The 13,035-nt window shown below is 34.1% G+C and overlaps 1 protein-coding gene across 1 annotated transcript in view; it reads left to right on the top strand.

Annotated features, from left to right (window-relative positions):
* DPP10 (dipeptidyl peptidase like 10) overlaps window positions 1-13,035 on the top strand; it is a 599,711-nt gene that overhangs the window by 557,457 nt on the left and 29,219 nt on the right. The window contains exons 18-19 of the mRNA XM_055316192.1: window positions 2,044-2,142; window positions 2,250-2,319. Coding sequence (XP_055172167.1) covers window positions 2,044-2,142; window positions 2,250-2,319 — 169 coding nt within the window. The remainder of the gene's footprint in view (window positions 1-2,043; window positions 2,143-2,249; window positions 2,320-13,035) is intronic.

Consider the following 13,035-nt stretch of genomic DNA (forward strand, 5'->3'; position numbering starts at 1 on the left):
TTAAAAAGATCAATAAAATTTATAAAGTTCTACATAGAATCAAAGAAAACATATACTATCACTATTTCATTAATGAAATACATGATGTTAATAATGGATCCTACACACATTAAAATGATAGTAATGGAATACTATAAATAATTTTAAGGCAATGAATCTCACATTTTAGATGAAGTGGGAAAATTTCTTAAAAGACATTCATTGCTAAACAATCAGGAAGAAATACACTATATAAATCTCTCTCAATATTCTTCCACAGAGAAAATTCCAGTTAGCTTCACTGGTGAATTCTGTGCAATATTCGATATATTTATACCAAGCTTACACAAACTCTCAAAAAATATAAGGCCAGCATTCCAGAACCAAATCCATATTACAAGGACTAAAACAACAAAGGGGGTGGTGCATGCCTGATTGGCTCAGTTGGTGGAGTGTGCTACTCTTGATCTCAGGGTTGTTTGAGCCCCATGCTGGATGTAGCAATCACTTAAAAAAATAAAATTCTGGGCAGCCCCAGGGTGGCTCAGCAGTTTAGTGCCACCTTCAGCCCAGGGTGTGATCCTGGAAACCGGGGATTGAGTCCCATGTCGGGTTCCCTGCATGGAGCCTGCTTCTCCGTCTGCCTGTGTCTCTCATGAATAAAAAAAATATTTTTAAAAAATTTTTTCAATTTTTTTTCCTAGTGAGTATAGATACAAAGTTCACTAAAGACTAACAAATATGCCAATTTAAAAAGGGATAATATATTATAAGTACATAGGGTTTACCTGAAGAATCCATGATTGCTGCAACATTCAGCCATCAATGCAATTCACTTTATTAACTCAGAGTATTCAGAAGAAAGCACTTGATAAATTTGAAAAACAATAAAAATAATAGCAAGAATAGAATAGAAATTCCTTAATTAAATTAATAGAATTTATAGAAATACCATTGATATCATACTTAATGTCTTAATGTTGAAAGACATTGTTTTCCCCCAAAATTGAGAGAAATTAAAAACTCAATGGATATACATACATACTAATGGATTAGAGGGCTCACTATTTTTTCACTATGTCTCCCTAATAATTTATAGATTTAGTATATCAAAATCCAGCAAATTACTGATGTTCATGTTTTGTCAACTTCTTTTTTTATTTTGTAATGCTGTCTATTGCTGTATTTACAAATTAATTTATTATTTCTTCTATAGTACCTAAAAATGCGCTAATCCCTAGAATTTTTTATCTTAAATCTTAGTTTTTATGAACACCAGGTTTTACAGGTTTTAAATTTTAGTATTTTGACTTGTGCCTTTTTTTAAAAAATTCATTCATATATCTCCTTAATATCTCATGCTTATTTTTTAACTTAATAAACACACGAGATATAATCATATTCTCTTTTTCAAAGGTATAGTCAATCAATTATATCACTTGTATTATTTCTGTTGATTACATTTTGTACTCATCATGGGTAATATTTTCCTGATTTTTTTACATGCCTCATAATTTTGTATTGGAATCCCAGTGTCATCTTACTAGGTGATAGAAAATTTTGTGTTCTTTTAAATGTTCTTAAGCAGAGTAGTAACATTATCAGATTTACATTTTGAAAATGTAAACGCTAATTTCAAGTATAGGGAAAGTAAAGAACATTTCACCAGAATAAGAAAGCTCAGTTAGAAAACTGTTGTAATAATCCAGCCAGGAGGGAAATTATGAGAATTTAATCAGTGCCTAACACAGTGCTTGCCAAATGATAATTACTGGATGATTATTTGTTGTGTTGCACTGATTCCTGATCAACACATAGTAGTTATTTAAATTAACTTTTTTGGGATCCCTGGGTGGCGCAGCGGTTTAGCGCCTGCCTTTGGCCCAGGGCGCGATCCTGGAGACCCAGGATCGAATCCCACATCGGGCTCCCGGTGCATGGAGCCTGCTTCTCCCTCTGCCTGTGTCTCCGCCTCTCTCTCTCTCACTGTGTGCCTATCATAAATAAATAAAAATTAAAAAAATATTTAAAAAAAATAAATTAATTAACTTTTTTGATTTATAGAGTATTTTATACTGGAAGGCAATTCCATGCTGAAGGAAGCTATCCTGAAGAAGAAGATAATAAAGTCAGAAATTAAAATGCTTCATATTGACGACTATGGTAAAGCTTTGTGCATGCTATGTTATTTAAGAACAACATTCTCTGCATCTTACAGTTTTACATGTAAATGACTCTCCATCTTTAATATTCTGCTCTTTCTTTAAAAGAACTTCCTTTACAGTTGTCCTTTCCCAAAGATTTTACGGACCGAAACCAGTATGCTCTTCTGTTAATAATGTAAGTATTTCATTTGTTTTTGAAATGAAGGAATCTAAAGGCTTTATAATTTTTCTTATGACTCACATGACAGCATTCTGAGTAAAAAACAGAAGTCCTATATATGTAGTTAAGTGGGGCACCTGTCAGTGGTATGAGCTCATCAAGGACCCCACCACTAATCAACATGGAAGGATGTGTAATGTGTTTGTACTTCTTACCCTCCTAAGGTGAACTCAGTGTTAACTACCGGGATGAATGACACATGTAGTTTGGCTTATGGATGTCTGTTTAAGCAGTTACCAAACCCTACTCTTATTTTTGTTTTGTTTTCATATATAATATTGGTCTATTATTTTCTTTCTTTGCAATATATTTGTCATATCAAAGTTATGCTGAATTCATAAAAGCAATTTTTTATTGTTGCAAGAATACTTAATATTCTACTCTTTGGACAAATCTTAAATGTACAATAAAGTATTGTTAACTACAGGCACAGTGTTGCATAGCAGATCTCTAGAACTTACTCATTTTACATAACTAAAACTTTATACCCATTGAATCCCAACTTCCCGTTTCCCCCTCCCCTGGTAAACACCATTCTACTCTCTGCTTCTAGGAGTTTGATTATCTTAGATGTCTTGTAAGAGTGGAATCATGCAGTATTTGACTTTTTGTGACTGGCCTATTTCACTTAAGATAATGTAAGGTGCATCTATGTTTTCACAGTTAGGTTCCATGCTTTTTATCAGTTGCTTATGCAACACTGAGGAAACATTTATTTCCATTGCGGAAACCACTAGTTATTTTATCACTCCTGCTGGTTTTTCTTCCTGGATTCATGGTGAGCAGGAAGCACCATCCATGCTCAGAAAACTGGACTTGTGGTTTTCTCCAACATAGAATTGACTTTGGAATTGAATTCATTTACTTTTGGAGATCATACTTTGAAATAGTACTGGGCACAGAGGTCCCTAACATCTAATGGCTATTTGATATTGATGTAGCATTTTATTCCTGAGAGTTATTAGTTATTTTCATTATTAAGAACCTAGCCAGGGGTGCCTGGGTGGCTCATTCAGTTGAGTGTCTGTCTTTGGCTCAGGTCATGTTCCTGGAGTCCTGGGATTAAGCCCTGCATCAGGCTCCCTGCTCAGTGGGCCTCTCCCTCTCCCTCTTCTCCTCCCCACATCTTGTGCTCTCTCACTCACTCTCTCAAATAAATAAATAAACATCTTAAAAAAAAAAAAGAACCCAGCCAACATATATTTCTATGGCAATGCCTAAAATTGTTTACAATTATATCAGAACCTTATTAGGAAGAGAAACGAAAATAGCATAACTTGTCTAGTGAATATAGAGGATAAGTGTTCAGCCTATGAAATCAAACTTCCTGGATATGAATTCCAGTATTGTCATTTATTAGCTGTGTCCTTGAGCAAGTTACTTAACCTCATATAAGGCTCAGTTTCTCCAAATACAAAACGCATTATAAGACAGTCCACGTTTTAAGTCTACTTTTTAGATTAAATGGAGTATAACGTGTAAAATGCCACGCATATATGATTGTTTTAATTATTTTTATTATAGTTCATTATATTTACATAGATTGTATTTGGAGTCTTTAATAAATAGAAACAATTTATCACTTAATTTTAAGCAACTAAATACAGGATTATTATACTTAATATTTCTCCACATTCCATTGTCCATCTTAGGCTGATGATGCCTCGACTTCTAGTTTCTCATGCCCAGACCATTCTCCTTTGTCCCTAATAACCAGAAGGCCCTGAAAGTTCTTGCTGACTCCCTTAAGAAAGTTCTTATTTGCTCTTTTATAATTCCTTCTTCTGTCTCCTCTCTTCTACCTACTTTTCTTCAATCCAATCCCTATTTGAAGTATATGTGTGATTTATTGAGGACAACACTTAAGGCATTAAAATGAGACAAAAAAAGAAAAAAAAATCTTAACTCTATATTTTGTCTCAGTCATTCCACCATTTGGGAGAAGAGGCTGTTCTGTTTATTCACTCTGGGGTAAGGGGAGATGGTTCTCAGGTAAAGGAACCCTACTAGGCATTCTTTCATGAAGCATGCCTCAATTATGTAGATGGCTATGTAGGCAATTATTATCACTTGCCTATCCAATGGTTCCAGAGTAGTCACACTTTGGGGTGAAAAGTAGACAGGAATTACAGATTCTCTCTAGCCTTGAGTCAGAGAAAGTAACCGACTTATTTTGGCATCTGATATGCGTTTTACTATGGGTGATTTTTAGTTTGTAAGAAGAACGTATAGATTAGTACAAGACAATTTCTCTTGGTAGAAAAAGGATAGTCAGGTCTTTTTTATAGGCAGGGTAATAGAGTAAAAGAACTAGTGTAGGAGTCAGGTATGCTTGGGTTCAAATCTCAGCTCAAAGATTTACCAATACATTGCATAATTTTTCTAAGTTTCAGCTTCCTTTAAAAAAAAAAAGATTATTTATTCATGAGACACACACACACACACACAGAGAGAGAGAGAGAGAGAGAAAGAGAGGATGAATGGCAGACATATAGGCAGAGAGAGAAGCAGAAGCAGGCTCCATGCAGGGAGCTCAATGTAGGACTTGATCCCGAGACTCCAGGATCATGCCCTGGGCCAAAGGCAGGCATTCAACCACTGAGCCACCGAGGTGTCCCTAAGCTTCAGCTTCCTTATAAATAAACTGCAAATGATAACTTGGGATATTTAAAGATGTGTCACCATAGTGTTTGGTAGATCATAAATACTTGCACTCATTGCTTAATAAATTGTAACCATAAACATAGTTGTTATTAGCACTGGTATTTTTAATAGTTAAAATTATCAGCTTCGGATCTACTGCTTCAGACACCATCTCATTCTGGGAGGTACAGGGCCTCAAAACTTGCTAGCACTGCCACCCTGCCCTCCCTGTGTTATGCTTCAGTGGATCCACCCTCTCCAATATACTCTTGACCAGAGCCCATTCAAGATGCTGCACCCCTGGCAGTGTGAAAGCAGCCCCTAGAGTAGCCAGCACCACTTCAAAGTGACTCATGCCTGAGGGAGGAAAAATAAACATACACCAGTCAGAGAACCAGTAGTAGGCTGGAGGCAGAAAACTAGTCTGTTTGCAGACCGCACTGTGCAATGAAAACTTCTCAGGGGACAACCAGGGAAGTGCCCTGCAATTTGGTGCTGCTACATCTCTGGCCAATGCCTGGTCTGACTCAACTCAAGTCCATTGTGGCCCACTGACACCCTAGGGAGTAAAAACTGCCCACAACAGTCAAAGAAAGCTATTGCAGACAACTGGACTGAAGGAAAAAGCAGCTCAGTCACAATAGGGTACATACATAAGATAGAGGAGACACGCCTGAAACTGTGGGTTCTGGTAAAAGGGGATACTGCACAGAAGGAAACTACAGGACCTCTTCTTCATAAGACCATTAGTTGCCAAGTACAGATGTGGCTGTCTCCCCTAACACATAGAAACCTACACAGAAAGAAAAAATGTAACAGCAGAATATGCCCCAAATAAAAGAATAAAACAAAATCACAGCAAAAGACCAAAGCAAAATGGAGATAAATAATATGCCTGTTAGGGAATTTAAAGTAATGATCATAAAGGTACTTACCAGACTTAAGAAGAGGGTAGAGAACATCAGTGAGACAGCTAATGAGATTAAAAAAAAAAAAAAAAAATTAAGATTAGCAGCACAATAAATTAATTTAAAAATACACTAGATATAATAAACAGTAGGTGAAGCAGATTGGACTGGTGTCCTGGAGGAGAGAAGACATAGAAAGTAATCAAGCTGAGAAGATAGGGGGAAGAAAATATATATATATATATATATATATATATATATATATATATATACACATACATACATATAGTGTATATATGCATGTTATATACAAGTGTGTGTGTATATATATCTATATATATACACACACACGCATATAACATATATCTAAAACCAAGATGAAAACAGAGAACTCAGTGATACCATCAAGTGTAATAACATTTGCATTGTAGCATCAAAAGAAAAAAAGGGGGCAGAAAGTTTATTTGAAAAAATAATAGTTGTAAATCTCCCAAATCTGGGAAAGGAAACAAATCCAGGTAACCTAGGCACAGAGATATCCTCCAAAAAAATCCACCCAAGGAGGTGCACACCAAGATACACATTCATTAAGATGGGAAATGAAGTGATAGAGAATTTTAAAAGCAGAAGAAAGCAGTTACACACATAAAAAACACATAAGGCTATCAAATGATTTTTTAGTAGAAACCTTGCAAGCCAGAGGGACTGACATTATCTATTCAAAATGCTGAAAGGGAAAAATCTGCAGCCAAGAATACTGTATCCAGCAAGGCTATCCTTCAGAATAGAAGGAGAGAGAAAGAATTTTCCAGACAGACAAAAGTTAAAGGAACTCATGACCACTAAATGAGCCCTGCAATAAATGTTATAGGGGGTTCTTTGAGTGTAAAGGAAAGACCATAAGCTAGAGTAAGGAAAGTAGAAAGCACAAAAAGCAGGAAAAATAAGTGTATTTTCAAAAATCAGTCAAGGAACTCACAAAATAAAAGGATATAAAATATGACACCATATTCCTAGAAGGAAAGTTGTAAAGAATGAGTTCAAACTTATATACACTGCTATGTACAGAAGATGTTATATAAACCAAATGGTAACCACAAATCACAAACTAGTGACGTGCTTTGAAATAATAAAGTGAATAATCCAAGTATATCACTAAAGAAAATCAACTTATTGTGAGAGAAGAGAGCAAGGGATGAAAGGAACAGAGAAAAATTACAAAAACAACCATAAAATAAGTAAAAAAAAAAAAAAAAAAGACACTAAGTACCTACCTATCAGTAATTACTGATAGGTAATTGAATAAAAATGGGATATTCCAATCAAAAGACAAAGGGTGACAAAATAGATGAAAAAACTAGACCAATCTATATGCTGCATACAAGAGACTCATTTTAGACTTAAAGATACATGCAGATTGAAAGTAAAGGAACAAGGAAGCATTTATCATGTAAACAGGTATGAAAAGAATGCCAGGGTAGCAATATTTATATTAAACACAGTATTTTAAAACAAAGACTGTAACAGGAGATAGAGAATCCTTCAGGGGACAAGCAACAGGAAGATATAACAATTGTAAATATTTATGCACCCATCACAACTAAAACCATAGAAAAGGATTATAAGAATACAATGAAAAAAATATATATCAAATTGGACAACCTAGAAGAAATGGATAAATTCCTAGAAACATATAATTTATTAAAATTAAAATTGAAGAAGAAATAGAAATTTAAACAGACCAATTATCAGCAATGAAATTGAATCAGTAATCAAAACATTCCCAGCAGACAAAAACTTAAGACCAGACAGGTGAATTCTACTAAACAATTAAGGAAAAGTTAATATCTTTTCTCCTCAAACTATTCCAAACTAAAAGGAAGGAAAACTTCCAAATTCATTATATGAAGAGTGCATTACCCTGATACCAAAAGACACTACAGAGAGAGCACGCACAAGAGAGAGAATTATAGGCTAATATCTCTGATGAATATAAATACCAAAAAAAACTCAACAAAATATCAGTAAATTGAGTCCAACAATACATTAAAAAATTCATTCATCAAAATCAAGTAGGATTTATTCCAAGGATGCAATCATAGTTCAACATTGGCAAATCAATCAACATTATATATCACATCAAGAGCAAGGATAGGGATGCCTGGGTGGCTCAGCAGTTAAGCATATGCCTTTAGCTCAGGGTGTGATCCTGAAGTCCTAGGATTGAGTCCCACATCGGGCTTCCTACATGGAGCCTGCTTCTCCCTCTGCCTGTGTCTCTGCCTCTCTCTCTCCTCTGTGTTTCTCATGAATAAATAAGATATTTTTTAAAAAAAGTAGGTTTAAAGGGAACATATTAAAGGCCATATATGAAAAATCCACAGCTAAAATTATACTTAACAATAAAAAACTGAGAGCCTTCCACTAAGATAAGGAACAAGTCAAGGATGTCCACTTTCACTATTTTTATTAACATAGTACTAGAAATCCTAACCACAGCAATCAGATACGAAAAACTAATAAAATCATCCAATTTGACAAAGAAGTAAAACTTTCCACTATTTGCAATGACATGGTACTATATACAGAAAACTCAAAAGACTCCACCAAAAAACTACGAATAAACAAATTCAGTAATGTTAGGATACAAAATCAATGTACAGAAATCCATTGCTTTTCTGTACAATAATGAAGCAACAGAAAGAGAAATTAAGAAAGCAATCCTATTTACAATTGCACCAAAAATAATACCTAGGCATAAACTTAATTAAGGAGGTGAAAGACCTATACTCTGAAAAGTATTAAATCATTGATAAAAGAAATTGAAAACAAATAGAAAGATATTCCATGCTCATGGATTGGAAGAACAAATATTGTTAAAATGTCCATACTACCCAAACCAATCTACAGATTTAATGAAATCCATATCAAAATACCAATAGCATTTTTCACAGAACTAGAACAAATAATCCTAAAATTTGTATGGAATAGCAAAAGTCCCTGAATAGGCAAAACCACCTTGAAAAAGAAAAAGCAAAACTGGAGGCATCACAATTCCAACCTCAAGTTTTATTACAAATCTGTAGTAATCAAATGAGTGTTATACTGGCACAAAAATAGACTGAGATAAATAGAACAGAACAGAAAACCCAGAAATAAACCCAAAACTATATGGTCAATCAATCTTCAACAAAGGAGGCAAGGATATGTAATGGGAAAAAGATAATCTCTTCAACAAGTGGTATTGAGAAAACTGGATAGCTACATGCAAAAGAATGAAACTGGACCACTTTCTTATACCAGACACAAAAATAAATTCAAAGTAGATTAAAGACCTAAATGTGAAACTTGAAACCATAAAAATCCTAAAATAGAGCATAGGCAGCAATTTCTCTTATGTAGGCCATAGCAACATTTTTCTAGTTAGGTCTCCTTCCTGGGGCAAGGGAAGAAAAGCAGCAAATGAATTATTGGGACTACATTAAAAAAAAAAAAAAACTGCACAATAGAGGAAATAATCAGCAAAACTAAAAGACAACCTATGAAATGGGAAAAGATATTTGCATATGCCAGGTCTGATATAGTATCCAAAATACATAAAGAACTGATACAAGTCAACACTCCAAAAACAACCCAATTTTTGAAGACATGAACAGATATTTCTGCAAAGAAGAAATGCAGATGGCCAACAGATACATGAAAAGATGCTCAACATCACTCATCATTAGGGAAGTGTAAATCAAAACAGCAATAACATCTCACACTTGTCAGATGGCTAAAATCAACAACACAAGAAACGTGTTAGCAAATATGTGGAGAGAATGGAATCCTCATGCATGTTGATGGGAATGCAACCTGTTGCAGCCACTCTGGAAAGCAGTATGGAGGTTCTTCAAAAAACTAAAAACAAAATTACTTTCTGATCTGTAATCACACCATTGGATACTTACCTTAAGAATACAAAATGCTAATTTGAAAGGCTATATGCGCTTCTATGTTTATTGCAGTATTATTTACAACAGCCAAATTATGGAAGCAGCCCAAGTTTCCAATAATAGAGGAATGGATAAAGATATGGTATACGATGGTATACAATGTGATATTATTGAGCCATAAAAAAATGGAATTTTGCCATTTGCAACAACTTGGGTGGAACTAGAGAGGACAATGCTAAGTGAAATAAGTCAATCAGAGAATGACAAATACCATATGATTTCACTCATGTGGAATTTAAGAAACAAAACAAAGTGGGGGAGGGAGGGAGGGAGGGAGGGAGGGAGGGAGGGAGGGAGGGAGGGAGGGAGGGAGGGAAACCAAGAAATAGACCCTTAACTATAGAGAACTGATGTTTACCAGAAGGGAGATAGATAGATGAGGGTATGAGTGAAATAAGGGATGGGAATTAAAGAGTGCACTTATCATAATGAGCACAGAGTAATGTATAGAATTGTTGAAGCATTATATCATACAACTGAAACTAGTATAACACTGTATGTTAACTATATTACAATTAAAATGAAAAAGTTAAATAAAATAAAAATGTCAAAGACCACTAAAATAATTATGAAAAAAATTATGGATAAAGATGACCTAGTAGGCATTATTTTCTTTAAAAGCTGTTTTTCACATAATATACAATTTAAAAATAAAAAATATTTTCTAAATTATCAATAGAAATATGTAATGTATAATTTAGCACCTATGGCTATATAACAGACATTTATTATGAAAGCAGATAAATAATCTAATCAATCCTATAGAATTTTCTTTGCTATTCTTTTGGTTGATAAAGGGAAAAATGAAAGTATTTTTATTTGTATATGCTGATTAGAGCAAATATTAATTTATCCAAGCTTCTTGTTTTCAGAGGTAAATTCTCAGAAGTTTTGCAGAATATGACTTATGTCAGATTGAGGATTTTTTTTACTTTATTTTTAAATAAAGTGGTCTAGTGTTTTAAGCTTTTTTCATTTCTGAAATATTTATATATTTATGCTTGTAAATCTATGTGGGTAAAAATGACTTTTTATTTGTTTTTATAGGTTGCTTATAATTTAAAGGTCTGTTTTTTCTCTCTTAAAATTAGACATGTTTTCAGTGACAAATGGAATCCCCACTGTAAAAAGAAAGCATAATTGAATTTTTTTTCTAAATGGATGATTAGAAATAATAAAGTTACTATTATTTTAATGAGGCTGAGATGATTTAGTGATTTTGGTGTCACTACTTTTTTGCTATTCTGTGCAGTCTATCTAGTACCTGACAGACTTTCATGTTCAACTTACCTGACAGACTATGTAAGTCCTTTCTTCACCTATACAGATGGATTTACATCCAGGAAATTCTATAATGAATTTATCAGTTGGAGACAGGCTGCAGCAAATACCTGAGTAGCTGGAAGGAAGATGGGCCTTGAAGAAAGTAGCCTCTGACAATCTGGAATCCCCTTTCTACTAAATCTTTAAGGAACCTCAGAAGAAATAGTCTTCTGAGGACCTCTCTGTGGCCACATTTTCTGAAACCCAAACCTAATTTTGTGATCCTCAAAGTAAAAGTGAATCAATGGCAACAGAATATTTTACTGTAATAGAAAATCTGTGAAGCATTACTATTACAGATAAATCCCAGTGACCTCCATTTACAGTAGTCTCTATGGGGTCATGACCTCCTTTTTCTTTCCTACTCTATTCTCCCTTCAGATAGCTAATTGTCTTTCTCTAGTCTAACATTAGAGGGAGCCCTGAAGTACCCAGTAGTCTATATTCATCTTTGTATTATATGTATCTATATCCATTTCAGCATTTATCACCTTGAATTGTTGTTTTTTTGTTATTCTTATTTTCTACTCATATATGTGATTTAGAATAACACACTTACATGTTGCTTTCGTGTGCAAGAAGTTATGCCAATGGCTGTGGGGAGATAAAAGATTGCATGCATCTTGAAATCTATGATTCTTTTTTAGATTTGTTAAGTGTGTCTCCATATTGCCTGGCATACATAGAGAAACCCTATAAGAATTTACTAATCTTTCTTTTATGATGCAAGACTACAGATTATGTGGGAAATAGCCTACAGTTACATGTGTTTATTTGATAAATACATATGAACCTAAATGGCTAGAACATGGTAGGACACAATCCAGACAGATATAGTATTATTAAAAATGAAAGGTTGTTTGCTACAACCATGAAGACATATAAATACGATCACTATTAGTTTTTCCACTAAGTTATTCTAACTGGAGATCATGATTCATTTTTATCTGGATAATTTCAGCATTCAATGTCATGCATATCAAAGTACTACAACTTGGTCATCTAGATGGAAGTGAACTGTTTGTCAGCTCTTTTCTATATTGTTAAATAGCAGGATATAATTAATTGGTACATATGCAGTGAGAGAAATTATCCAGCCACTCATGTCCAACAATCAAGATAATATCATTACTTGTTCTCATGAACATACTTTCCTTTCAACAAACAATATGGATATTGTTTACAATTTTAATAACATGTTCATGGGACTTCAGTATCTTGCCTTCATCTTTGAAACAGTGGGGTTGTCCAGGAGCCCACACTCTTCTTCTGAAGCCCTGTACAGGTAGACACCATATCTGGATAAGTCAACTCCAATCTGCCACTCTGCTCTCTACCTACACTTCCTTTCTGAAGTTTGTTGCTCTATCATCTTTTAGTGTTATTCCACTCTGATGCTAAAGTGAACTTTGTGTGATCCATATCTGAAAATGTAGCTCTTGATTTAATCTGATTCCACCTACCCCCTAGTAGAGATTCAGTCTCTAGATATTTAAAAAACAGAAAATGAAAAATAAATTAAAAACTGCTTTAATGAAGAAAATACCAATTTCTAGATCATTCCTCTGTGCTTTTTTATGTGTTTTTTTAGTCTTTCAGTACTTTTTTTTTAACGTGCTGGAAAAATTTCCCTTAACAATTACAAATGTATTTCCTCAAATTATATGCACACCTCTATTATATAACCACACCAGATTTTAATATTTGCTTTGCTATCTTATTAACTATAAATTCCTTGTTTATAAGAACTCCTTTTGTATTATTTTGCCTTAACACTGACAGAAACATTATTTGTGTTCAGG

The sequence above is a fragment of the Nyctereutes procyonoides genome, unplaced genomic scaffold, assembly GCF_905146905.1.
Source record: "Nyctereutes procyonoides isolate TBG_1078 unplaced genomic scaffold, NYPRO_anot_genome, whole genome shotgun sequence".
Taxonomy (NCBI): domain Eukaryota; kingdom Metazoa; phylum Chordata; class Mammalia; order Carnivora; family Canidae; genus Nyctereutes; species Nyctereutes procyonoides.